This window comes from Agelaius phoeniceus, chromosome 12 (genome assembly GCF_051311805.1).
Source record: "Agelaius phoeniceus isolate bAgePho1 chromosome 12, bAgePho1.hap1, whole genome shotgun sequence".
Lineage (NCBI taxonomy): Eukaryota > Metazoa > Chordata > Aves > Passeriformes > Icteridae > Agelaius > Agelaius phoeniceus.
The window spans coordinates 4,218,485-4,245,161 of NC_135276.1; the positions used below are offsets into that span (position 1 = coordinate 4,218,485).

Consider the following 26,677-nt stretch of genomic DNA (forward strand, 5'->3'; position numbering starts at 1 on the left):
GGAAATGTGAGGATATGAAGAAAATCAATGTACACATGAAAGACAGACATTAAGACATAGCTTCTAAAGGAGATGGCCACAGAAGCCAGCATCTTACACACAAATGTAGATCTGGTCACTGTTCTACTGAAAGCTGATGAAAAAAATAGGTTTATAAAAAATAACCAAGTGCAAACAGTTTAGAAATTCAAAATACTTTCAATTGCAATTTTATCCCTTAATGGCTCCTGCTGTATCTCATTTTATATTTCTCTTATATAACACTGCTGTCTTGTTGTCAATGAGAACTCAAGATCAAAGGAAGTGCATACTGTGTAACACAACACAAAGAAGATGGGCTTTTCTGAAACCTCTCAAAATGCAGATGTTAGCACAAGAACTGTGTTTGCTTTTCCTAGGAAAATTTACTCTTATGCCCTTACCAACACACTGTTAGAATAAGAAGCATATCCAACTGGAAAGCAGAAAACATGTTTGCATTTGAAACCTCCTAGTGTAAGCAAGTCAGCTCCTTCTCTGACATCCTTGCCATTGCAAGGGTAACAGCCTTGTCAAGGAACCCTCAGATGCTGAAACATTCTGCATTTCATACCCTGGGTGAGTCATTCCAAGCACATTTATAGTCCCAAACACCCCACCACAACACCAGTCCCTGGGATGTAAACACGTTGTTGCTATTGTTTGCATGTGCAGAGGAGGGCAGGATGTGGCATTCAGTGAGAGCAAACAAACCATTCAGAAATCTTGCAAGTCATATTGCTGTGCACACATCCAAACTGTACACACATTATTACCAGCTGCCACCCCTCATAGGTTGTTCCTCCAGCCTCTGTTGCACTCACACTTGCAGAAGAGAGCCCTAATTCTAACTGGACTCTGGGATGTTTTCATAGCCTAAACTGCAGCATTATTCTCCAGTCAAGTCCTGTCTCTCATTCTCCTGCTTTCTCAGTTTCCAACAATTTCTGCTTTGAAACAAATTCCCCACATCCAATGTAATGTAATGGGATTTAAAAGCATGTTTCTATTTAGGAATTTCAAATGCTGGCAGGTATTTACTTCATGACTTTTGGTGAGTAGTTCCTATTTTGAACTATGGATGGTGGAGCCTTCCTATTTTCCATCTGTGGCAGATTTGTTTTCAATTTCTGAGCATCTGCAGTTGAAGAGGTTTTGCAACCCTTTTAAGCAGCTGAGCAAAGAATGAGCAGATGGTGTCAAATGTAACAGTACTAAACCCCCCCCCCAAAAAAAACTTTTCCTAGGTTTTATTTTTTAAGTAAGAAATTTTTGGCTCATAAAGGACCCCACCACTAGCCCAGAGAAATTAGGCACATTCACAGTATATTATATCATACCCTAAACATTCTTAACAAACCATTTGCAGTACATTTTAGTCTTTATTGAATAGCATTTTTCTAGAATTGAGCTGAAATTGTACCACAAATGCTAACTATTATTTGATTTGTTGGAAATAAATATTAAGCAAAAAAAATGTGTCTTTTGGTAAACAAGTAACAATAAGTAATAATTATCTTCAACTGCCTATTAAGCATAGCACCATTTCAAGACATTGGTGAAAATGGTATTTTTTTTCTAAGAATTTTACATGCCCACTGAAGCTGTTGCAGGTTTTATAGCCTTCACCTACTCCCATTTATAAGCAATGAAGGGAAAGGGCACTATATAATGTGAGTAAATATCTTGCTGTTTCCCACTCCCTCAAATGTCAGGGGTATGTGAAATCTCACACAGGCATTGTGCAGATAAATACATTAAAAGACCACAAGTGACCTCTGTAATCACAGATGGCAGAAGTAGCCTACAGAAACGAGCCACAGTGAAGCATTTTTAATTAGAGAGAGGTGCCCAACCTGGGACCATGTTCAGTGTAACCAATTTCAGCTCTCTTTGATCAGCCAGTGCCTCTGAAGACAGCCTCACATTGGTCTACCAGGTAAATTCCCATTTTGTTTTGTTTCAGCAAAGCAATCCTTTACCTCCACAAATATCCCAGCATACCTAATTGTTATCATGTCTCCATGATCTCCTTGGATGTACCAGCTGCAGTTTATGGCTGGGGGATAGTTGGATGGCCAGGAAGGACTGTAGATGACTCCCCGTCTCTCTGTGTGCTGTTCCAGCTCTCCACTGCAAGCAGCTGATAATAAGGGGGAAAAAATAATATTGTTAATGCTTTGCCTAATCAACAATTCATATTAGCTTCAAAGGCTTTCATCAGTTTCTGGAGACTGCAGACATATGAGAGTCAACAGTTTTATCCTCCTACTGCTCTCTTCCCTGCCCTGTTTTTTAATTAAGACACCCACACCAAGTGTAGGTAAGCATAACCTGCATTTCAATGCAGACCCAATCAATAATCTTGTATGAATCCACCACAGGCTACAATCAATATTACTGCATGGATTGCCAAGAGGATGCAATACAGAAATCCTTCTGAGCAGCCTCCCAAAGCCTAGGCAGGTCACCCAGCAAGTGAAGAGGATCTGTACTAACTGGAAAGTAACAAGGAACTCGAGTTTTGTGACATGTTCCTGGACATGCTGTTTATTCTCTTAACCACATGAAGAGTTTGTAAGGGTTAAAAAAATACCACCACTCACCACAACCCCACACCTCCCACAAAAAAGTAAACTGCAGTCCAATGTTAAATGTTTTCATTGAACATTACTAAAGTACTCTAAATTCCTTCTGAACCCACATAGATGGGAAAAAATTTCAAGACAGGGAAAAGAGCAAACAAGGCCAAATAAAGCTCAGCATTTTCAAAGCACATTTAGCTCTTCCTATGGAAAACAGCAGGCTATATCAAATACTTCTAATTTGTAATTAAGCAATTCAAAAATGAAAATTAAATGTTCTGAGGACAAGCTGAAAAGCTGTTCTGATAAGAAAACATACTCCAAGCAGATTACAAGAGGGAAAATTCTCTGCAATGCAATAGCTATTCTGAACATTCTCCAAAAATATTATTTAAACTATTTTTAAAACAAATTACTATCTAGAGCATGACTTGTGGACTGCAGCTGAATATTTCATTTTTGAAAGAACCTTACATTCTTGTAGCTGAAAAATACAGTAAAGGAAAAAAAAGGTTGCCTATACCTTGTCACCTCATACACATACACATCCAAATACACTGCATTATAAATGAGAGATTTACAGTATTGCTTGAAATCCAGCCACACAAATACACCACTTCCAATTCCCAGCTGGGATCAGATTTAGCTGCACTGGAGGCATGGAGGAAGGAGTACCAGCAAAGCTGCTTGGCTGCAGTCAGGTCAGGTGGCAGGGCTGCAGCACATCCCCTCCAGGAAACCTAGGCTGGCACTACTCTGTTTGTTCACAGTAAGCACTTCTGAAGTGAGAGCCACAGGAACACAAAAAGCATCAGGTGAGTAACTTACCTGAGGCAAAACATAAAAATGCTATTATTTTTACTCTCCAGGTAGAGCATTCCACTGAAATACAAGTATATAATTCCTACTAGCTTCAAAGGCCACAAAAGCATACAGAATACATAAATACATGAAAACATCTATTTCCAAACAAATATCTGGCAGTAATGAAATTACAAAAACAAGAACATTTTTGTTATCACATTTCTAAAACCAGAACAGCTCCATGCCAGATGCAGGCAAAACTGAGATACAGTTGCAATTACAGAAACATAAAAGCAAATGTAAGATCCACAGGACTTTTCAACTCCAGTTCTCAGTTTCTTTAGGTCTTAATTGTGTTCCTCCACATACTTGTTACTGCATCAACACATCACAGTAGCAGAAGAGGACCAAGAGCTAGCAAACACATAAAGGAGCTCAAAAGGCTGCATCTCCTCACTGCCAGGTTAATAACACTTCAAAATGGGAAGGAAACAGAATCCACAAAGTGAAAGAACAAATACAGCAGACAGCACAATCCAGAGGCTTCCAGTAACACCTGTGCAAATATTTCTGCTGTCCTTGTACCATTTTATGTTCTGGATTATTATCCCTTATTCATACTACTTGCAATAAAAAAGAGTTAAAATTACACAAAACTTATTTAGCTTCCATTCTGAGAAAGTCCCACTGACAGGCTGATGGCTCTGCATGAGCACTTCCATTCACACATCCATCAGTGTAGTTAGGGGAGCTATTATTCTCCCAAATACTTGTTTCTCAGTTTTAGGAAGTAATTGCAAAGATTCTGAGCAATAGTTACTTAACTACCCCAGCTTTTTCTAAGTAACATCACTACATATTTTCCTTTTGGAATACCATCGTTTCCTTATGTAGAGGATCTGCTGTAACATCACAGTTCAGGTCTTCAGTGAGAAATGCTTTTTCTTACTAACACTGCACATCTGATATAAATGTGAGGCAAGAAAAAAAAACGAGTGACAAAAGGAACAGGTTCTTCCTTTCACCAGAAGAACTGTAGCTGTGCAAATCTAAGGACATAGCAAGGAAAGGGCTGCATTGACACTATATGCCATTTTTGGCAGCTCATCTGACAATGGCTATTGTTGCCAATACTTTACCACGGCCTTATCCCCTCTGACACATATCAAGCTTTTCAGACTTGTCCTACTCACAATCAAAAGGACAATTGATTAGCTCTTGCAAAGGGTCCTGATTTGAATGGACCACCAATCTGAATAAATATCTGTTTTGGTTTAAGACAATTTAAAGGAGAAGCATCTGGGTCTAGCTATCTCCCTCAGGGGTCCAAATAAGTGATGAATGTAAGTAGATTAAGTGAAAAAAGAACCTTTTTTTTTTTTTTTTTTTTACTAAAAAGCAGAATAGCAACAGTCAAACTGTGGATGCAACAGTTTAGTCAGAGAGAGAGAAACAGACAACTTTCCCAAGCATCGTCCTGGGGAAGCTGTGGGAAACTCAAAGAAAAGAATTAAAACAATTCTTATCTCAAGTCTGTACACCTGGTGTTTGTGAACATGTGGAACGTTGTATGTGATGTTTATGGACAAGAAGGTGTTGTTCCCAATTAAACCAATTGTGAGAGGGGTGCTGTTTGAGAACCAGTCAGGTTTTGGATGAACGATCCTGCCTGTAAATATCTGAAGTTCCCAATAAAGTTTCACTTGATGCCTCCTGAGTTTCAGAGTCAAAGTCGTTGCTTCTCACCGTTCCTAATCCAACAACAACAAGAAACAACAGCAAATAACGACTAAATACAAAACTGCTCAACGCTGTGGACTCCCCAGAACAAAAAGAGACCCCAAAGCTGCCGGGCACAGCCCCCAAGGTGATGCCCTGGATTGCGAGCATGCAAAGGACAAAGGGGAAACGGTGTCAGCCTTTTCTCCACCGCCCCCCTCCGTTCTCCTATCTCTCACTTGGCTTATCTCCTGTCGGCTGGGGCCCTGCCTGAAGTTCTGTGCGTTCAGGGGCTGCCAGCTCACGGAGGTCCTTGTCCTGCTGGAGGCAGGGGCAGTCAGAGAGCGGCCGGGCAGGATGCGCTCGGCGGGCAGCGGCTGGAACCGGAGCGGGCGGCAGCGCCCGAAACCGCGGGGAGGGGACAGACCGACACTGGGCTGGAAATGGCTGAGGGCTGCTGCTTCCTCCCGAGCGGCCGGAGGAGAACACACCGAGCCTGGGGCGAGAAACGGCATCAGCTTCCCTTATCTCCCTTATCTCCGAGCCTCCACCACGAGGGGCAGAGAGGCTGCTCGGGCAGCTCTTGAAGGACAGGCGCCAAAGCAAACTCACAGCACACACAGACACACAAACTAGCACACAACACACAAACTCACACACACACAGACACACAAACTAGCACACAACACACAAACTCACAGCACACACAGACACACGAACTAGCACACAACACACTCACAGACACACACACAGCGCTCAGAGACACACAAACTCCCAGCACACAGACACACAAACTCACACACAGCACTCACAGACACATAAATTCACACACAGCACACTCACAGCACACACACACACACTGCTCACAGACACACAAACTCACACACAGCACACTCAGACACACAAACTCACACACAGCACTCACAGACACACTGCTCACAGACACACAAACTCACACCACACACAGACACACAAACTAGCACACAACACACTCACAGACACACACACACCGCTCACAACACACTCAGAGACACATAAATTCACACACACCATACACAGACACTCAAACACACACACACACACACACACACACACAAACTCACACACACCGCTCACAGACACACAAACTCACACACAGCACTCATAGACACACAAACTCACACACAGCACTCACAGACACACAAACTCACACACACCACGTTCACAGACACACACACACACACACACACCACTCCCTGCTGGGGAACCTCTGAGACACAGGAAGGATTTCTGGGCACAGATGATTATGGGGTACACCATCATTATGAATGACACCAAGACAGTATTGCCAAAACTTCATTACACTGTTTTAATTCTACGTCCATGGTCCCCTAAACCTGTTACAGCAAACTGGGCACACACACATACACCCCTCCCAAAACCACTGCAGTGTTTACCTGAACTTCACTTAATTGCCTCCTGGTTTTGATGCCTTTTTTCCCACCAATGCTCATTACTACAGGCTTTACAAACATCAATTGATCTCCTCCCTAAAGCAGCTGCCTGCCCCTCCACTCCTTGTGCCCTGACTGCTGCAAGGAAGAAAAGGTGAAATATCCCAGCACAGCTTTCAGCAGCTCTTTTTTCACACACATAAATCTTGAAAGAAATACCTTTACTAAACGCAGCCTTCAGCGCTGACAACAAAACGGTAAAACCACACAAGGGCAGAATTTTATACTGTTGGGGCTTCATTATTAATAAAAGGGTCCCAATTCCCTCCTCAGCTCCTGGCCATGAAGTCTGCAAAATAACACACGTGCCTAAGTACTGTGTTAATAAGTACTTAGGGCTTCAGCATGACACTGTGATTCCTTAAGGAAAACAAACAAAATCCGGCTCAAATTGCCAAAACATCTAAAGGAAAGGGAAGTTCCTAAATAGAAAGGCACAGTCCTGGATTCTGAAGACCTTATCATCAGTTACAACACAAAAGAATAGTGATAACACTTTTTCAACAATTCAGTGTCTTTCCACAACCTTTCTGCACAAACCTAGAAGAAAAGTGAAATCCCAATTGACTAAAAACTCCAAACTGCTTAAATTTCCCACATTTACCATTACAGAAGAAAGATAAAAATACCAATTCCTGGACTGTCCAACCAACCCACCAAAAATCCTACTGAGATAGTGCTTTTAAAGGAAAGATAAATTATGAAGACAGACAATAATAAATCTTCCATAGTTAAAAAAAACCCTAAACAACAAGAACGAAAACTAAACAAGCAAAGAAAAAGAAAACCCCAAACTTAAACGAATGCCAGAAGATATTTGAGTTCAGAGAGTTTCTGTCAAGAGGGCATAAATCTTAATGAGGGCATAAATCTTAATGAGGCTTTCTGTTACAATCAAATGGATTTCTTCTACTGTAAACAGTAGATTCCCTCTGCCAGTTAAGTATGCCACAAATAAGTGCAATGACATTTCCAAAACCTTTACATTAATAATATTACTCTTATTTTTGCAAGAATAACTGTAATAAAACATACATTAAGCTTCACCAAAGGACAGAACTGAGGATACTATGCTGTGCTGGAATACATTTCCAGACAATCCCAGACAAAAATAAATCCTGCAGCTTCACATTCTTCTGCACCAGTCACAAGGAACACATCCCAACCATCTGCTCCAGGATAAAAGATGTTTTGCACTTGCCACAAGGAACCTCCTCTCAAACCCAAATTTTTGGCAATACACATTTCCTCAAGTAGCTCTCTCAGTGTCAGCAGAAACTCTCCCCAAATTCTCACAGTGCTCCCTCAAGGGGGGCTTGCACACATGGTTTAATGCAGATCCCTTATGCCCATGGAAAAAGAAGACTTGAGGCTCCCCTTTGCTTTGCCCAGGCTCCAGCTGGCTTCTCCTGTCCCTGATCAGAGCCAGTGAAGGCAGAGTCAAGGTTCCACCTACAGATGGACAAAGCCTGAGCTCACGCTGCTCCATCAACAGGCCCACCTGGCTTTGAGTGAGCACAGGTAAGAGAAGCTACACAGGCATGGATCCCTCTCTTGCAATGCCCTTTGTTGATCATTTTCATCCCAAGCTCCAGTTACACCATCAAGAGACAAGGTAACTCAAAACTGTATGAAGACAAGAAAACATGAAGGCTACAATACTCTGAGGTTTGCAGCATACTTTTGATATAAAAGCCAGATGTTACAACTTATTTCTAGTGAAAAAACGTGTTAAAAAGCAGCAGAGCCAACTGGAAGAAGCTCAAGGTATTTTAGGCTGGGGCAGTATCACCAGTCTAAGTAAGCAACTGTGTAATTACTTAATTTACATTCTGTAAACTCATGCATCATACACCAAACAGATGCCAAACTCCATCAAAAGCTAAAGAACCATCCAGGCAGAACATACCAGGACATAAGTGACACTCTGTACTTTTTCCAGTGAAAGAATGGAAAATACTGTCTTGCAAACAACACGTCCTGCATGGTTTATCCACACTTCCTCTAATTTAAGGCTTAATTTAAGCAGGTTACCTAATCATCAAATTACTACCTTCTCCTGACTTAAACCTTCTCTCAACCCCCAGTTTTGACTTGACCACTCAAGCTCCAACATTATTTGATCTGCTGTCCTAGAATTATTTTTCTGTTTTCCAATATCCTTTCCTCCCATCTCCCTGATTTGCCATTTTCAGTTTTAACAGAAGTTGCAGCCTCTCTGAGAATAAAGTACATCTACACGTATGACAGTGGATTGAGGGTCCTTATCACTAAGAGGACCCTGACTGCAATGTTCCCATAATGTCACTAAGTCACAGCACTGCTAGAGAGAAGGAAATCACTAAGTGCTGTGATTATGGTTAAATTTCCACACTGACATTCTTGAGACATTTTTAATATTCTTGTTTTAGCTTCGTCAGGAATGAGCCAGTCCCCCTGACTAGGTGCTCCAAGGCACACTTCCTAAACACAGAGTTTTCCTCTAAACATATACCCAGCACTATGACCTTAGCCTCAAGCTTACAATTTTTATCTATCACTGACAATGATGCAGTCCATAATCCTGTTGTGGTTTAATCCCAAGTGGAAAATAAACCCCACAGCCACTCCTGTCCCCCAGCCCTCGGGTGAGAGAGCCCAAACACAGATTAGGGGTTGAGATCACAATTTACTGTTACTGGAACAATTCACAATTTAACAACAACCAGATGAGAAAACAATCAGTGACAGTGACACCACCAATGACAGTGACACCACCAATGACAGCAGCGTGTGACAGAGGGCGATGGCCACAGCGCTCAGAGCCTGACAGGGACAGGAGTGAGCAGAACACAGGGACAGGAGTGAGCAGAACACAGGGACAGGGACAGGAGTGACCAGAACACAGGGACAGGAGTGACCAGAACACAGGGATAGGGACAGGAGTGACCAGAACACAGGGACAGGAGTGAGCAGAACACAGGGACAGGGACAGGAGTGACCAGAACACAGGGACAGGAGTGACCAGAACACAGGGATAGGGACAGGAGTGACCAGAACACAGGGACAGGGACAGGAGTGACCAGAACACAGGGACAGGAATGACCAGAACACAGGGACAGGGACAGGAGTGACCAGAACACAGGGACAGGGACAGGAGTGACCAGAACACAGGGACAGGAATGACCAGAACACAGGGACAGGGACAGGAGTGACCAGAACACAGGGACAGGAGTGACCTGAATGGCGGCGCACCCTTCGCATGGCACCTTGGCCTTGTCCCCCTGCCAGGCACACATGGGGACAGCCCTGGCACAGGGACAGCCACCCTGACCTTGGGGACAGTGGGACAAGGACTCCTGGCCTTGGGGACAGTGATCCCTCACCTTGGTGACAGCAGGACAGTGATCCCTGGCCTTGGGGACAGTGGGACAGCGATCCCTGGCCTTGGGGACAGCGGGACAGAGATCCTTCACTTTGGCTGGCACTGGGACAAAGCCTAGGAAGACTTAAAAGTCCTAAACTTCCTAAGATGTCATCGTTAGTCTGTCTTAAACAAATGTCATTTAAAAAGTCACTCTTTCATTAGAACATCTCTCTGCATGAGGAAGAAACAGTAACAGCTCAAACGAACAGTAAATAGAGGGAAGAAAAGTATGTCTTACCTAATGAGGTAACAGCACTTTCTATTTTCCCAGTCAGGAAGAGATTCACTGTGTAAAGACAGAAAAACAATGTTCAGACAAATTCTAGCAGTACAGGGTGGCAGTCAATAGTTAACCATTCCTAGGTGTTTGCTGGGGTGTTAGCACAAATGCATTCCAGTTTCCCAACAAGAACTTTGCTTATCTGCACAGGCAAGTCATGTAATCAACTATTATCCTTCACTGTAGCTAAAACAAGTCAATACACAATGGAAGTTTTGGTAGCATGTTTCAAAGATACTAAAGAAACAACTGCCAATCTATTTTAAATTATCTTCCATAGGATTAATTTTAACTCCAGAAGACAGAAGAACAATCACATTAAAATGCGATTATTATCCTTAAATACTTCTCTGAATAAAGCAAAGTTTGCTCCCCCCAGGTAAATGTCACCTTGAAAATCAGCTGCTAAAGCTAACATGATTGCCTTGACTAAGCAAAAGCAATGAAGTTTTCAACAAGGTCCACTAATACAATCAAAACAGGATGAGGCAGTACTTGCAATACATATCTGACTTGCAAATTAAGTTCCAAAGACTCTTCACTTTCTCAAGTCTCCTCTCACAGTGTATACCATTAAAGTGATCTGGAAAGAGTAGTTATTGCCAAAGAAAATTTGTCCAGTGTCATTATTGCTCCAGAAGTCAGCATTAACATGTAGTTCCCTATTAGCTTCCTCACACATTCTTTAAAAATTACAGCGTGTCCCACTGACTACTCTCATTTCAGCAGTAATCTGTAATCTACAAAAATACCCTATCAGTAAAATGACAAACGCTTCAAAAAATTAGGAAGGTTTAAAACGTTACCAAAAACTTAATTTACACCATCCCAGCCCAAGAACTCACTTCGGCTTTATTTTGCATAAGTCCTAAATCTTTTAATATGTAATCTCTTGGCAAGAATTTAGTTAAAAACATCATTTAAAAATCAACAATAGGAGAAGAGAGGAAGAGAAACCGTCCCTGTTCCCAACAGTCACTTAGGAAGCAGCTGACAATTAACGCTATTTATGGCTCAGAGTGTGGGCCCCCATTGTCTTCTACCCTGTCTAAACACATCTCAAAACAATGACCCTTGCCCTGACTACCTTCTGTTATAACTTAAACCAGCACAAGAAGTACTAAAGGGGTGGAAACAAAAGCAATCCCTCAGCTTTCCAGTTCAGGCCCAGTGACATTTTTCAGTCACCACCACACTGCAGCAGCCCAGGTGCCTACAGCTGTCCCTCCATGACATGGACACACAGCTTGGATTTTCTCCTTTTGGGGGGACTGCTACAGACCTACAGAGCAGAGACAAAGACTGCTCCTGGGGTCACTCATCACAGACTTCAGGGCTCAGGGACAAGGGCAGTGACTTCACCCTCCCTCTAAGTAGTCTTGGGACTGAGCTTTTAGGATACACAAAGGCAGGAGGGCAACTAAATGGCAGTGTATGTAATGCTACAGCTTGAGGAGAAACACACCTGAGCCACAGACTTGTGTTAATAAGCAGTATTATGATGTTCAAAGGGCCCTATCATCACTGGTTTTATTACATAATTAGCTAACATCTATAACATATGACAATAACAATGTGCCATGTAATTATTTCTTCTTTCACAGTACTAGTTTGCTCTGTGAGGTGAGTAAGAGTACCTAGGAGCAAAAAACCTGTCCTGTACCAGGAAACAACAGAGCCCTGTTAACTCTGGCAAACAGCACATCCGTTTGTGACAAACTCAGCATCACAGCAGTAACAGCAACACAACATTTCCTCATCCAGTATTAAAGTGCCACTATTTCTGTAACCATAGTAATACAGTCCTAAAGACTGAGATGAAATTAATCCATGATTATGTCACAAATTTATATTCATGAGAAGTAAAATACTTGATTTTGCTCCAAAGAAAGTACATGAATATACTCTGCATAACTAATATCAGCACAACTGAAAGCAGGGTTTGAAGGTACAATGTATGGAAGAGTCTGGGTCTGTACCACCATTGTAAATCTTTCTTTATGTTTTCTACCTGAACTCCCAACAGCCATAAGAGAAACAAGCTCTGAAGCAGAGGTTTCCTCACATGGCTTAAAAGAGGCCCCTATGCCCTTTAAATGGAAATAAGTAGGATAAAGTCAAGGGGTATAATAGAGTGGAATTAGCCAACTCAGACCTGCATTCCTGAGGACTGTTAAACAGTGAGCCCCAGCTTACTACCACTAATGCAGTTATGGGCAGCCTTGCACACCACACCTGGCAGATACCTAAGAAAGAGAACCCCCAAAATACTCATTTATCTCTGCAGAAAACTTGTATTGGCTGCAGTTGCAAGTTCTTCACTCTCATTTTCAAACCCTTTCATACCAAGAAGTCAGCAAAAATAGTTCTTTAAAGTAAAAGCTAAGTCTCACACCAGATATTTTCCCAAGCAACTGAATAAGCTTACAGTTTCATTTTGCTCACTCAAGACCATGAAATCAAACCACAAGAGCACTGTTAAACCAGCACCCAGCTCTCAACACTGCCAGAGGCCCATAAGAGAGAACAGCCATTCCCTGCTGATTTTCTTGTCTCTTGTCAAAACGAAAACAGGGGAGACACTCAAGTATTAGAAGGTTTCCTAGATGCCTTTTTTTTAAACTGTTGGGCAGTTATGGGAAAGCCAGAAAGAAATCCCAGAAGTGGTTTAGTAGGCTTGAACTTCATGCAGGAAACTTACTGTGCCATTCATCTGGATTGCTAAATAATTCTCAGGGTGAGGTTTTCAGCTTGGAAAGTGACTATTTGGATGAAAAAGGAAATTTACATCTTGGCACCTCCAAACCAAATGACAGCTACCAGGCTTTCCCCACAGCCAGATGGAGAGACTTCAGTTTCACTGATTCCTTCTTATTTGGTAACTTTCTATGTCCTCCAGAATTTCTCAAGAATGATAAACAAAATGGCTTCACAAAAGAACAGTTGAAACAAACCCAGTTGCAGCCTTTGGAGCAGCAGTTTACAGATGAGGTCACACAGCAATGGTCAGTGGCAGTGCATTGACACAGACACCAAACACCCACACACAGCCCATGGGAAAACAAGGAAAGAATGGCAAGAACCAAAAACAAGGATGAAAGGAAAGGACAGACAAGCAGGAAGTAAAAGACAAAAATAGTTAAAGTAACAGCATTAAATTCTTATGGGTTCACTGAAGCAAAATACCTTACAAGCTTCCCACCTCTCATGTTTCTCAACTTCCACTACTGTCAGTTGTGCAAGGAATAGGAATAAAACATTCCAGCTGAAAAGAAGAGCCAGACAGTGAAATTCTAGAAGTCATAGAAAGCAGAAATCTAATAAACTTTTAGCCTGACATCACCCGCACCTAAACACAAGAAGTGTTCTCACTTCAGCTCTGGAGTTTATATAACCTTTTATTATCTCATTAGTCATTTTAACAATAACCATGCTATTTATGTCAACTAATAACAGGTTTAACAAAGGTCTGACTGGGCCACAAAAAAAAAACCTAAATAAAATTTAAAAAAACCCAAAACACCCCCCCAAGAAACAATAAGAAATTCAGAGATACAGGGAAATGTGCATCTTTCTCTAACTTTACATAGGAAGTGCAGCAGACATTATCCTCATGCTGTGCACACCTTTGAAATCCCGTTAAGACACTGCAAAAAAGAAGAGTTGTAGGACCTGGATGTTCAAACTGTTTTGTAGCTTAGCTAGCTTTTTACATTGTACTTACATTAATTAAAATGGAGACATTTGACATAACACAGCAGCCTTTAAACTTCAACTTCCTACATTTTTCTAGGTAAGCGCTGATGTTAAGGAAGCACTTTTACATAAACAAGCAGTATGGTTTACAGAACGAGAATCCTGACCACAAGATATCCCTTTCTGATCGTTTGCATAACGAATAGTAACTGTCACTCGGGATTATTAAAAATTAACTTTAATCCACTTCATTAGCAAAGAGATGTGAGTTGAAGCATTCTGGACCAAGGAGCTGTGACAGTTCACCCAGTGAGTGTCTGGAGGGCTCAGCACAGCCCTGCTCAGCTGCTGCTGATGCGCTGCCCCAGCAGGATGCCCTCCCTGGCAGAGCGCAGGAGAGGAGCAGGGAGCTCTAGCAGCTCCTAACTTCACGTGTCCCTGTTAAACACGCCGGGCCTGTCGCTCGCTCCTTCTTGTCACAGCCAGGCGCCAACGCTTCTGCCGAACAAAAACCATCCCCTGACTGAAGGGGCTGACAGACTGGAAAGCAGCAATACGCTTCATCACGTTGCCATAAATTAACACCTGCTGAGAAGCAGAGCGGAAAGCAACGGCTTCAAGCAGAAGGGAGGGAAGAGAGCAGAATATGGCAGAGACACAGAGGGAGAGGAAATGTTTCTTCCCGCTGCCACTCAAGAGAAGGGCCGGGCAGTCCCTGACCGAGCCTGCACCGCACTCTGCACAAGCTCACAGCCCACGGAAGAACCGCTGATGCCTCCTAAACTTTTTTTATTATTATTATTCAGGGCTGTGCGAGGTTATGGGAGCGCTTCCAGAGCCAAGGGCAAGGCGACGGGTTCCGCTGGATCCGGCAGCGCTCTGCGCGGCCCCACACGGCCGGGCACGGCAGCCCGAGCGGCGCGGAGCGAGCCGGGGCCGCGCCGGCCCTCGGCCCGTTCGGAAGCGGTGACGGGAGGGGGCTCCGCCGGCACGATTCGGTGCGGGGCAGCCTCGTCCCATCCCGCGCCCCACGGTCACTTCCCGCAGGGAAGGAGGGGGCCCAGCAGTCCCCAGAGCCGGTGCCCGCCGTGCCCGGACGTGCCCCGCCGCCAGGGAGCGGCCGGGCCGCACTCACCCAGGCAGATGGCAGTGAGCGGCGCCAGCGCGCATTGACGGAGCTCCGCGGCCGCTGCCTTCTCCATGGCGGGTCGCTGTCGCCTGCCCTTCAGCGCGGGGGGAACCGCGGCGGCTCCGCGCCCGCCGAGCCGCTACGCCGAGCCGCAGGAGTCGCCGGCGGCGCCGCCGGCCCGCGGTGCCCCCGCCCGCCGGGGAGCCGGGAGTGGAGCGGGCGGCCGGCACGGCGGCAGCCCCATGGCCGGCCCGCGCTGCCGCTCCGGGGCAGGTGGCAGCGAACAGACCAGACCGCAGCGCCGCCGCCGCTGCCCCACGTGACAGGCCCGCCTGAGAGCGGCTGCGGCGGCCGGGCCAGACGGCGAGGGGAGCGCAGCACCGCCCCGCTCCGCTCCCTCCGCGCACACCTGAGGGGCCGCCGCCAGCGGCCGGGCGGCGCGGGCGGAGCGCGGCCGGGGGCGGAAGGGACGGCGAGGGCCGAGCCCGCCCGCGCAGCGCCGGCCGCCGCGCTTCCTGTCAGGCTCGGCTCTCCCCGCTGCCGCCGCGCCCCTGCGCCCGCGGCCATGGTGCCGGCAGCCCGCGGGCCGGGCCGGGCCCAGCCCCCTGTGCCGGGCCGGTGCGCGGGGCTCCGGGCCCGGGCCGGGAGGCCGCGCCCAGTGCCGCCGCCGCCGGCCCCCCGGCCGGGAGCCGCCTCGGCCCTGCGGTCACCCGGATGCCTTTTCCCGGGAGTTTCCTCCGGAGCTACGCTGAGTTGGCTCCGCTGCCGCTCCCGAGAGTGAACGCTGTGATCGGTGATGGGCGCATGGAGAAAAGCTGCCCAGGAGCCCGGCTGCCCTTGGAGCTCACAGCGCCTTCAGCCGTACCGAGCGCTGGGACCCAGGCCCGAACCTTCCAGGCCCTGCCGAGCGTGAAACAACTCATCTGTCATCACACAGGTAACGTATCCACGGCAAGGCAGCCGGTTCGGATTACTGTAAACGACGGAAACCCATCCTCTCCCACTGAAAATGGACAAAGCTTAATGTGGTTACAAGCAGCAAGACGGCAGAAGTTAATTGGGAACTTCATGAGGAGAATTGCAAAGCAGTGCAAGGGGACAGGTACCCCTGCCCAGGCTGCCCTAGCAGCTACAGTGAGCCAGCTGTACCTCGCATGTTTGCTGAACTTTTCCTTGTTTTCCTATTTGCAGATGTTCACGTACTGCCCCTGAGAACCAGTACCGGTGCTTTAGGCCTTTTTATTTCAACAATAAATGTGTGGCTGTGTGTGGTTGAGATCCTTACCCTCTCTGAGCTACAGACCTGTGCCTCACCTTTTCCTTATCAACTCCTTTGTTGGAATTATTATAATTGTAATTTGCATTTGCCTATCACCGTGGTTCTTAACGAGTGCCTAATGGATGATTGGCCTGAGGATCAACAGTATTATGTGGGTGCACCTGGAATGAGAGAAATGGATGTCATAATAAATACTTCTACTGTGCTAGAGATGCAGAAATAATTAGTGAGTCAGTACAAAGTTTACCTGTAGGTGAGAAGGTCCCACAGTCAGCACAGCAGTATCTGTCTGTTCTGCAGATACAGCCTATTTCACATGTGTCTGTGCAATTTTAAATAGCATATTAAATCACACAACATTTTTCACATCTAAATTCTTTGTAATCTAACCAGACAATTCTTAAACCTTTAATGGACCCATGATTGTAAAATCATTTCATCTGGGCTTTTGAGCAGTAATCCTCAAATTATGGGTCTGTAAAAGCAATAATGGAATGTTTTATAAAAGAATTTTTCCTTGGTGAGTCTATTATTGTAATTTGAAAAACATATACAGTCACTTCTACATTCTGCATTAACACTTATTGTGCTAATTATGAGTAAATTATATCTCTCATTTCCATTAAATAACACCCTTGCATCTCTCCAAAACAGTACACTGTATAGGATTGAAAGCAAAATGCTGGCTGCAGACTCCTTTTTTAACAGATTGTGTCCATGCCACTAACTTGTTAAGATAAAATCCACTCAGTTTAGAGTTATATTTTGATGTTCACATAGGACTAATTTAAAATTTTCAGTCACGCACTTTAGTGTTCACTTAAATATGTGTTTATTTTAGAAAACTTACATATGAATGTACATATGTGTATGCTCCAGCATCTGCTGGCCTAGGGGAATTAATTATCACATCACAACATCCACCTTGAAAACACAGCCCATCCTAGGTGCTCTACTTCATGGAGATTATTTTAAGATCCCTTTAAAAGAGTTGTGCCAAACTGAATCATTGCTCAAGCCATGTGTCAAGCCTTCATATCCCATTTCAAAACATGATGGCTCTAGGAGTACACATTATACATTATGTATGCTGGAGCTATAGGTACATTCATTCATTTTAATGCTTTTGACAGAACTGGATCACAAAAAAGTCATGTAACACCACCAAAGTAAAGTTTTGATAAAGTTTTACTGAGTGTTATCAAAAGATACTAATTTTTTTTAAATATGCAGTAGAAAAATGAAGACATAAGATTAGTACTAAAGACATAATATTAGTACTAAAACCATTAAAATTAGTACTAAAAACATTAAAATCAAAAACATTAGCCTTTCCATGTGTGTAATACCTGTCTTATTCTGATTACATGTAATTTTATTACTTTATTCACATCAGTTCCCCCCTGTACCCAGTTTTTGTAACTAATAAAACCTTAAGTTTCTTTTACAAGCATTTCTATCTATGGATTAATTTGGTTGAGATTTCTTTAAACTAAGACTATAATTTCACCATTTCCACAAGTAATTTATATGCATTTATCTCCTTTTCAGCATGTATCAGTTTCAATGCATGTACAGATTTGTGCAGATCAGTAAGACTGTGATCCCATAATAATCACCACTATTCTCTTTTGACAGCTGGCATTAAAGAAAAGTTGGGTAGAAAACATCAGGTGTGGTGAGACATTATTTATCTCTGGGTTTATTGCATCACTGCACAACACTCTCTAGCTGCATTTAATAAGGTTTACATTTAGTGACAACTACACTCTCCCTGAAGGAGAAGGAAATTCTCAAGGGTACTTTGCTGCACCAACTTTAACACTATTTCTGCCTTGATCCATTATAGACCATTACTAAACTTCACAGTGATCTACTTTCCTTCCTCTTCTTTAGGAATTTGTTATTCATGAATTCTGTGCAGAGCTGAAAAAGCCCTGTTATAATTCACATTCATTTCATGAAATGTGATGGGAATAAAAAATAGGAGCAATTTGGTATCACAGGAAGGCAAATACAAATTGTTTGATGGAGAAATACTGGAAGAACATCACCAATGTATAGGCATTTTTTGAAAGAGAGTGCAAAGCTGTGATACTCCTCTATGACACTCTGAACATTCTATGAAATTCTGAGCTTGTATCAAGCAGACCAGATTATGAGCAGTAATTACATTAGGGTAATTGCTTGAAAAACAAAATAAAATTATTCTCTCTTGAAAGGGTTCAGTTGTCTTTGTAACTACTATCAAGGCAGCATTAATTGCATATTAGGGTTTTTTCCTACTTGTAACTTCGCTCTCTTAACAAAGCTGAAGGTCCACACAACCTCTCCATTAAGTAAATTATGTCTCATTTGTGTTTAATTGTGTTACTAGAATCAGATTTTTGACATAATTACAGAGGAGGATTAGAATTGTCTGCGTTTCAAATACTTACAGAAATAATTAGAGGAAGTTTATCACACATTTTTTAACCTGCACTTTATCATTAAGCTCCACTGGACAAATCATTCCAGACACCTGAAAGAAAAAGCCAGGCCACAACCAGCACTGTTTTATTTCTCTCTTCTTTGCGGCTTGAAATATTTTCAGTGTGATTGGGTTTTTAAAGTATACTCCCAAGTTGGTGCTTTGTGTCAGGAACTGTGCCAGCTGTTTCAGGAGGCTGCTGTCCATCCCAGCACCCCTCACTCATCCCTGGAATCTCTGAGCTCCTGCCCAGTGCCCTGCACACACAGGAACTCTGCAGGTTTCACAAGGACAGGGAGGGACACACATGGGTTTCACTTGTGATGCCACACTGAAAGGCTGTTCCAACATCACATCTCCCACCTCCCTGCTGACTTTTATCTTTTAATAACTGGATCTGGATTGATTTAAACTGTGGTGATGCTGGGGTTTATTTTCTACACAGTAGGAAAGCACTGCAAGGCAATAGTGAGACCCCATATCTACTAAGATGCTAAACTGATTTCTCTCTTCTGCCAGTTCCTTCAAATCTACTGATGAGATGAGTTTGGATAATTTAGTTTAGTTTATGATAAATCCTTTTGTGCTTTGGTTATATTAGGGGCTTACTCTCTCTGGTAGCTGGAGTCTTAAAGGATTTACTATTTTCCTTGACATACAAAATGTTTGGTAAATGAAGGCTGAAGTAACTCAAGTAAGTCTCTTCTGCTTGTAAATGACAGAAGAGCAGTACCAAAATAAGGCTGAATCACATTTTAGGTGAATTAATGTGTTTTCAGATTCCCCTTCCCCTGCAAAAATCCACAGAAATGACAGGCTCAGTGGGGCCTGACACTGTCTTTATTACTTTACTTCTTTTCTACAGAAGGAATGGAACAAACTATCAATACATTCTTAGCTAACATATACTAGCTGCATGAGTTACTAGACTTATTTTAGAATTTAAGTAGGAGATCAAACAGATTGGAATTAGAAGCATGAAAGCTCCTCTAACTCACAGAATGAATGCACATTAAAGCTATCTCCTAGGGAGAGAACAAATATCTTTGCTCAGAATAAATACTGTTATCAGAACAGATGAAAATAGCCACCTGAGGTTGCTCAGCAATGTGCTCCCAGCCTCCAATTCTGTTAAAAAGAAAGGAAAAAAAATTAGAAATTACTTAAAGTATTACATACAATCAGGCTTATCTAAAATGGAGCATGCACAGGAAAGCAAAACATATAATTAGGACTGAACAGACACTTCAGAGCAGTTCAGGGACTGGATTTTGTACTGTGGAGAAGGGTTGTAAACTACTGCAGTGCAGATGCAGAGGCTGCAGAGCAGCTCCCCTGTCACACCACCCTGTAGTGTTCCCCTCCCAGCCCAGAAAATGCTCTCTGCTGTAATGTTACCCCCATTAGCTGGGAACACCAGTAATTCTTAGACCTGTCTTCCATCCATTCTTACAGCTGGGAAACTTGTGCAAAGACTTACAAGTTAGCCAGAGCAGGCTGTTCAGCAAGGAGGAGTAATTCAGAGCTGGTGTCACTGTCATATTTTCTGAAAAATCCCTTTGCCAGGATTTCTTCTCCTGGGGAGCTGAGAAGCCGCAGAGAAAAATGAAAACAATAATTATCTGATTGCTTCTCCTGTGTTTTGCTGCTTTGGAATGTGGTTTGGGCATTGTTTACCAACTGGTCATTGTTTGATTGGTTTCATGTGAATTGTTGTGACTTAATGACCAATCACAGTCCAGCTGTGTCAGGGCTCTGGAGAGAATCATGAGTTTTTCATTAATATCTTTTAGCCTTTCTCTATTCTTTAGTATAGCATTCTTTTCTATAATATAGTAACATAAAATAATAAATTATTCCCTCTAAGAACATGGAATCAGATTCATTCATTCCTCCCAATGATGGGGGACTCAGAAAATACCACAGAGCTGGTGCTCTGCCATTTCACCAAGAAGCTCTGGGTTAGCAATCACAGCAATACTGACAGAACAGCTCTGAACCAGGCTACAAGCACTGCAGCAATTCCACTGTAAACTGAATAATAGCTGCAGTCTATACTACACTTACTATAGACTGCCATTTTACTTGCACCCAATTAGCAATTAGGAAAAGCACAGTAGAGAGTAAGGATAACCAGTCTTCTCCTGTTTCATTGACAATTAAATACTTTTTCTTTTTTTATTTCCTTTTAAATTCCACTGTAAACTGAATAATAGCTGTAGTCTATACTACACTTATTACAGACTGCCATTTTACTTGCACCCAATTAGCAATTAGGAAAAGCACAGTCGAGAGTAAGGATAACCAGTCTTCTCCTGTTTCATTGACAATTAAATACTTTTTCTTTTTTTATTTCCTACTACTTGTGTTACCAATAACTAAAATTTAGCATCTCTGGCTAGTCTTCATTTAAATTTGGCCCAGATACTTAAAGGGTTTATTTGGCCCTAAGAAATGCAATTTGTGTTTCACCTGTCTCAGGGGTTGTCATTAAAACTGATGTATGGCTTTGTTTCTCTTATTTGTCTACTATAATTATATTTTTCAAGTTCCAATGGTATATTTTTGAGTATAAATTTCTCTTACATCCATTCTGCATGAAGGGTTGCACTTCTCATTCATTGCAATACCCCACATAGTTTTAAAAGTCCTAATGATTTTACAGTATGTAAGTATCCTTGGAATCAACCAGAATAATTATAACTGAAATTCTACATTTTCTTCTCAATGTTCTCAATATATATTCATAGCACAGTGGTTTTGGTGTTCATAAAAGAGCAAATTACATCTTATTTCCTAAAGCTCTTCTTAACATGAGTAGATTGATAACACAGCAAGAATTTAGAACTGTGCCTCAGTGAAACTGTTCCACAGAGAGAGTGAAAAAGGATAGAAATGGAAATATAAGGAAATAAATAGGAAATAAAAGGAAAGACAATGTATTAGTGTATCAGGACAATCATCTGTTTAGCTAATTTCACTAAAAATAAGTTTAAAGCACTAGGAAAGAAGAAATGCCACACCTGTGCTAAAGTGTGGGTGTCTGATCTTTACCAGGCTGAGCCAACACCTACCAGGGAGAGGACACAGAACATGTCAAGTCCATCACTGCTGAGTCATGAGGTGGATTCCCATGACCCAAAATGCTCTGCTCTCTTTGGTTTGTCCACTGGATCAACAAGCACTGTCCTTCTGGATCCTCAGTGATCCTGCCAGCTACTGACAGTAACACAGCATGTCATTCATTAAGGGTGGTGGGCTCACAGCTGGGATAGGGAATTACACCTGCCCTGAAGGTGTAATGCTTTCATCTCTGTTCCATGCTGCCTAGGCTGTTTTTATTATTGTACATTGTACAAAATTTCTAAAAAGTAAAATCTATCTGAAGCGTACAAGTGAAATTTGATTAATATAAAACCCAGTAATGTTTTCACAAATCAGCATGGTAATTCAGACCACATTACAGAGAGGAGAAAAAAAAAAGGGATAATCATAAACCATGGAACAAAACTACTGTCAGAATTTGTAGAATAATCAAAGCTGCTTCAATATTCAATGGAGTTTAAAACCATGAAAAGTCAGATTTTCTTGTGCATAAAGAAAACCCTGTAACCCTGTGCCATATCCTTCAACTATGACACAGTCTGTGCAGCAGAGCTGTGGATCCTACTTGTATGTTCCAACCAAAGCATGAAAATAAAAGGAGAGCCTGTGATAAATGAGTTGAAGAATGAGAAGGGAGAATCATTTCAACCACTGAACAATGAGTGAACAAGACTGGCAGCCCTCTGGATTCAGCTGTAAGTATGCCTAGAGAGAAGAAAAAAAAAAGGGCAGTGAGTATGAGGATAATCAGTGATTTAGATGATCAAAATTGTTCTAAGAGAGCATTGGTACTTGTTTTGGCAAAGCTTTAACCATACCTATTGTTAGGACACACCATCATCTGTGAACCTAATGCCTGAGGCAGTGAGATATTTGTCAAAAACTGAAAAACAAAATTGAGACAATTTCTGCCTGTGCACCTCCATGTTAGTGAAGGTTGAGTCATCTGAGACCCCTTTCATACACTGTGGCAATGTTCCTCACTCAGGATCACTAAATGTTGAATTTTGCAGGTAACCCCAACAAGGGAAGAGATGAGAATCTTGACTCCCTGCTTCAGAAGGCTGATTTATTATTTTATGATATATATTATATTAAATAAAATTATATATTAAAACTCTACTAAAAGAGTAGAAGAAAGGATTTCATCAGAAGGCTTGAAAGGAATAGAAAGGAATGGAATGATAATAAAATCTTGTGACTGACCAGACACTCCGAGGCAGCTGACTGTGATTGGCCATTAATTAGAAACAACCACATGAGCCCAATCCCAGATGCTCCTGTTGCATCCCACAGCAGCAGATAACCATTGGTTATATTTGGTTCCTGAGGCCTCTCAGCTTCTCAGGAGAAAAGATCCTAAGGAAAGGATTTTTCATGAAATGTGTCTGTGACAATACACATCAGGCTCTGGCAGGGATCAGTGGTGCTCCCCTGAGCTGGCATTAATTCATTCATTCATTCATTCCTTTATCCCCAGGGCATGGCTGCATGCAGAACTCCCCAAGGGGGCATCCCCTCCCCAGGGTCCACGTGGCTGTCAAACATTCCAGCTATCTCCTCAGCTGAAAATAAAGGTGCCAGATAGGGCAGCCGTCTAAATTAATGAAAAATATTATTTTAATAAAAATTAGGAAATAAAATCAAAGAAATCTGCAGTAAAACCACTTAGGATAGAATCCACGAGTGCTTGTAGTGGTAGATGAACAGGAATGCTGCAAAAGGGTACCTACTTAAAATCAGAATTAAGTGAATTAACCACAACTTTACTAAATAAATAATTTCTGTACAGAGTTCTCACGCTGGGAAATCTCAGAGCCAATCATATTTCAGAGGGCACAGGGGACAATCCTGCAGCAGGCAACAATAATAAAATCAATTTATACATACATGGCTCCATATGTTGCTCTATATTTATATATTGCACATTTATGAATTCTTTTAAACAGGAAGCAATCAAGCTGATAGAACCAGTGGGGTCACAAATCCTAAACTGAAAGTAGCAAACAGAAAAGTTCTTTGATCTTGTACAGATTTGAGAGGACTCCAGGGTAACACAGTCCACATAGCACAGAAAATCCCATGATCCCCAGACTGGTGTTCACATCTACAGTGATCAGTGTTCAAACACCCTTCTTTAGGGCACTTCCCCCCATGGCAGCACTGTGATTGTTCTGCCCATGTCAGGGGAGGTGCTGTAAAGATTAAACCAGCTTTAAAACCTGTTTGAATAAAATACCCAAGTATTCATTTATATTTAAATTTGTATTCACATTGTCAGACTCACACACAGACTTTTGAGACATTTATAGATTTTTCAGTTACTATCTCACATAACCAGTTGTTTTGGGAGTTAACTGTAATTAGATTTTATGAATATATCATTATTCACAGACCCTCTTGGAATAAATGAACAAAAATGTGTGTGTGCATTTGTTTTCTTGACTTCCAAAAGTATGGCAGCTCACATATAATTGTCATGTAACTTAGGAAAACCTACTCCTTTTCAACTATTCCTTTACTACAGTAATTTGCCAGCATTCATAAATGACAGTAATTACAACAATTGTTGTTTCTTAATCTTACTTATTCCATGCTCTTCTGCTCTATGAAAAAATAGTAGTTATGTCCATAAAAATGGCATTGTACTAGCTGGAACAAAGCTATTGATTCAAAAAGATAATATTTAATACCATTATTATATTAGCCAACATGGCATTGATCCTTTTCCACGGCCACAGGTGCAGCAATCACAAATTCAACTCTTCTTGCCTCCCCTGCTGTACAGAGCTGGTGTATAGTGATGAGTTAATTTGTTCTCAATCCTACATTTGCTGAATTTAATGGCAAAGCAGTGTCCATTGATGACAGTGACACAGAAGGAAAAATCACAAAGGCTTCCTACTTCTCAAAAGCAAGCCACACTAGCAAATATTTAACTGTCAATTAATGTCAAGCAATTTTAAATATTTCATCCTGTGTCTATACATCTACTAAAAGTACATTATTCCCAGTTGGAAACACAAATATTCATTGCAGTGCCCACATTTAGCTTGGCACCAATCTCAGTGCTTTTGCTGGTAATTTACTTGATGCATCCCAGCACAGAAGGGCTCAGATTTCTGCAAAGCCTCTCAAGGGCACAAAAAGTTAACACAAAACCCATCAGTGACATGTAAATCTTGATGTGCAAGCATTCACCATCTTAATATTCCCACAATGTAACTTTGTTTCAGAAATATTTGTATTTACTGCATAACATATGCTCCTCTTCCTTATGGGCAATTTTCACTGCCATGGTCATTCCTGATGTTCTCTCTGAAGTTCTTCACAGGGAAGAGCAGAAGCAGAGCAAATATGAGGATCCATTTCAGACTGTACAGAACCAACCAAGAGCTCTGCAGCTGCATTAGCTGTGAGCACTGCCAGGCAAGCCTAAAACCAATCCTGCCAAGGCAGCCCCAAATCTATTTTTATGCTCTCCTAAGGGCCCCACATTTAGAGCTGCTGAAACACAGAAACAGCAGCAGCTGCATAATCAGTTTATGTGAAAACATTTGGAAACTATTAAGTCAGAGATTCAACAAGACAACATCCAAAGAAGTGACTAAATCCTTCTCTTACAGTCATGTGACACTGAATTTGGACCACAATACCCAAATAACACTGGTATGTGTCCAAGTGATGCCTTAGGTTTTAGCACCTTTTTTGAGAGATGTGCTCTCTCATAACAGCCTTGGCCTCTAATAATTCCAAATTTGTGTTTGCAACTACTAATTCATTATTCTCCCTTAATCTTCTGGTGTTGTTTCCACAGACCACAGCCAGAGAGAATGCCAGAAGAAATCACAACTTGTCACTTGTCACAGAAATCACAACTTGTCATGGGAATCAATATTAAGGAGCACATGAAGTTCACCCAGTTCTTAGAAGGGCAGCAGGTTCTGGCCATGGCCTCCAAGGCAGTTTATTCATTTTGGCTCAAGTTAACTCCTCACCCAATGCTTTAGTTTTCAAATAACTGCAGGCAGAGACCTGCGTATCTTTTCAGCTGGTTACAGTTGAGAAGTAAAAGTCTTGAGGGTTCTTTTCATTCAATATGCAAACTTTAGAATTCAGCCAGTATAGATAATATGGAATAAGGATTGGGTTTGGTTTGCTTTAAGGGTAGGAAATAATAGGATATTGGTACCCTGATCAATTAAGATAGTGCATCAATACATATTTATTACATAAAGATAACTCAAATTACCTTGAGAAGCACATCATAAAAGAGCATAACCCATAAGGAAAAAAAAAAAAAGTGATTCTGTTCTGCCTGGAAATGACATGGAAAATAAAATGTTAATTGAAAAAAAAATTAAGTCTAGTACTGAAAAAAAATTGCCACTCAGGGCTGGCCAAACAGACCTGAGTTAGGATACTATTTGACAAATTTTGTTACTGACATTAAGTATTTATTTTAATAGAGAAGCACTATATATAGTATAATTAATCAGAAATAAACATGCAGAGTTAATTGAATCGTTTATATCAGTAATTTTTTCAAATATTAAGCCATACTCATAGTAATTAGGGACACTATAATAAATTATTTCTGAGCTATGAACCTCTAGCATGTTCATTCAGCAAGATATGTCAAATGAAATAATATGTATAAATGCTCATATTTTTTGCTTTTATGATAGTTATA

The 26,677-nt window shown here is 42.1% G+C and overlaps 1 protein-coding gene across 3 annotated transcripts in view; it reads right to left on the reverse strand.

Moving 5' to 3' along the window:
• The window catches only part of LRP3 (LDL receptor related protein 3), a 28,222-nt gene extending 12,593 nt beyond the window's left edge, over positions 1–15,629 (reverse strand). The window contains exons 1-4 of one of the 3 annotated variants that reach the window (XM_077184861.1): positions 15,137–15,629; positions 13,508–13,570; positions 10,264–10,311; positions 2,023–2,161 (exon numbers count right to left, since the gene is read on the reverse strand). In XM_077184861.1, coding sequence (XP_077040976.1) covers positions 2,023–2,161; positions 10,264–10,311; positions 13,508–13,514 — 194 coding nt within the window. In that variant the 5' untranslated portion in view covers positions 13,515–13,570; positions 15,137–15,629. Of the gene's footprint in view, positions 1–2,022; positions 2,162–10,263; positions 10,312–13,491; positions 13,571–15,136 lie in introns of all 3 variants that reach the window. The other 2 variants (XM_077184862.1, XM_054640728.2) reach the window with 2 other exon arrangements.
• Between the last annotated feature and the right edge of the window lie 11,048 nt (positions 15,630–26,677).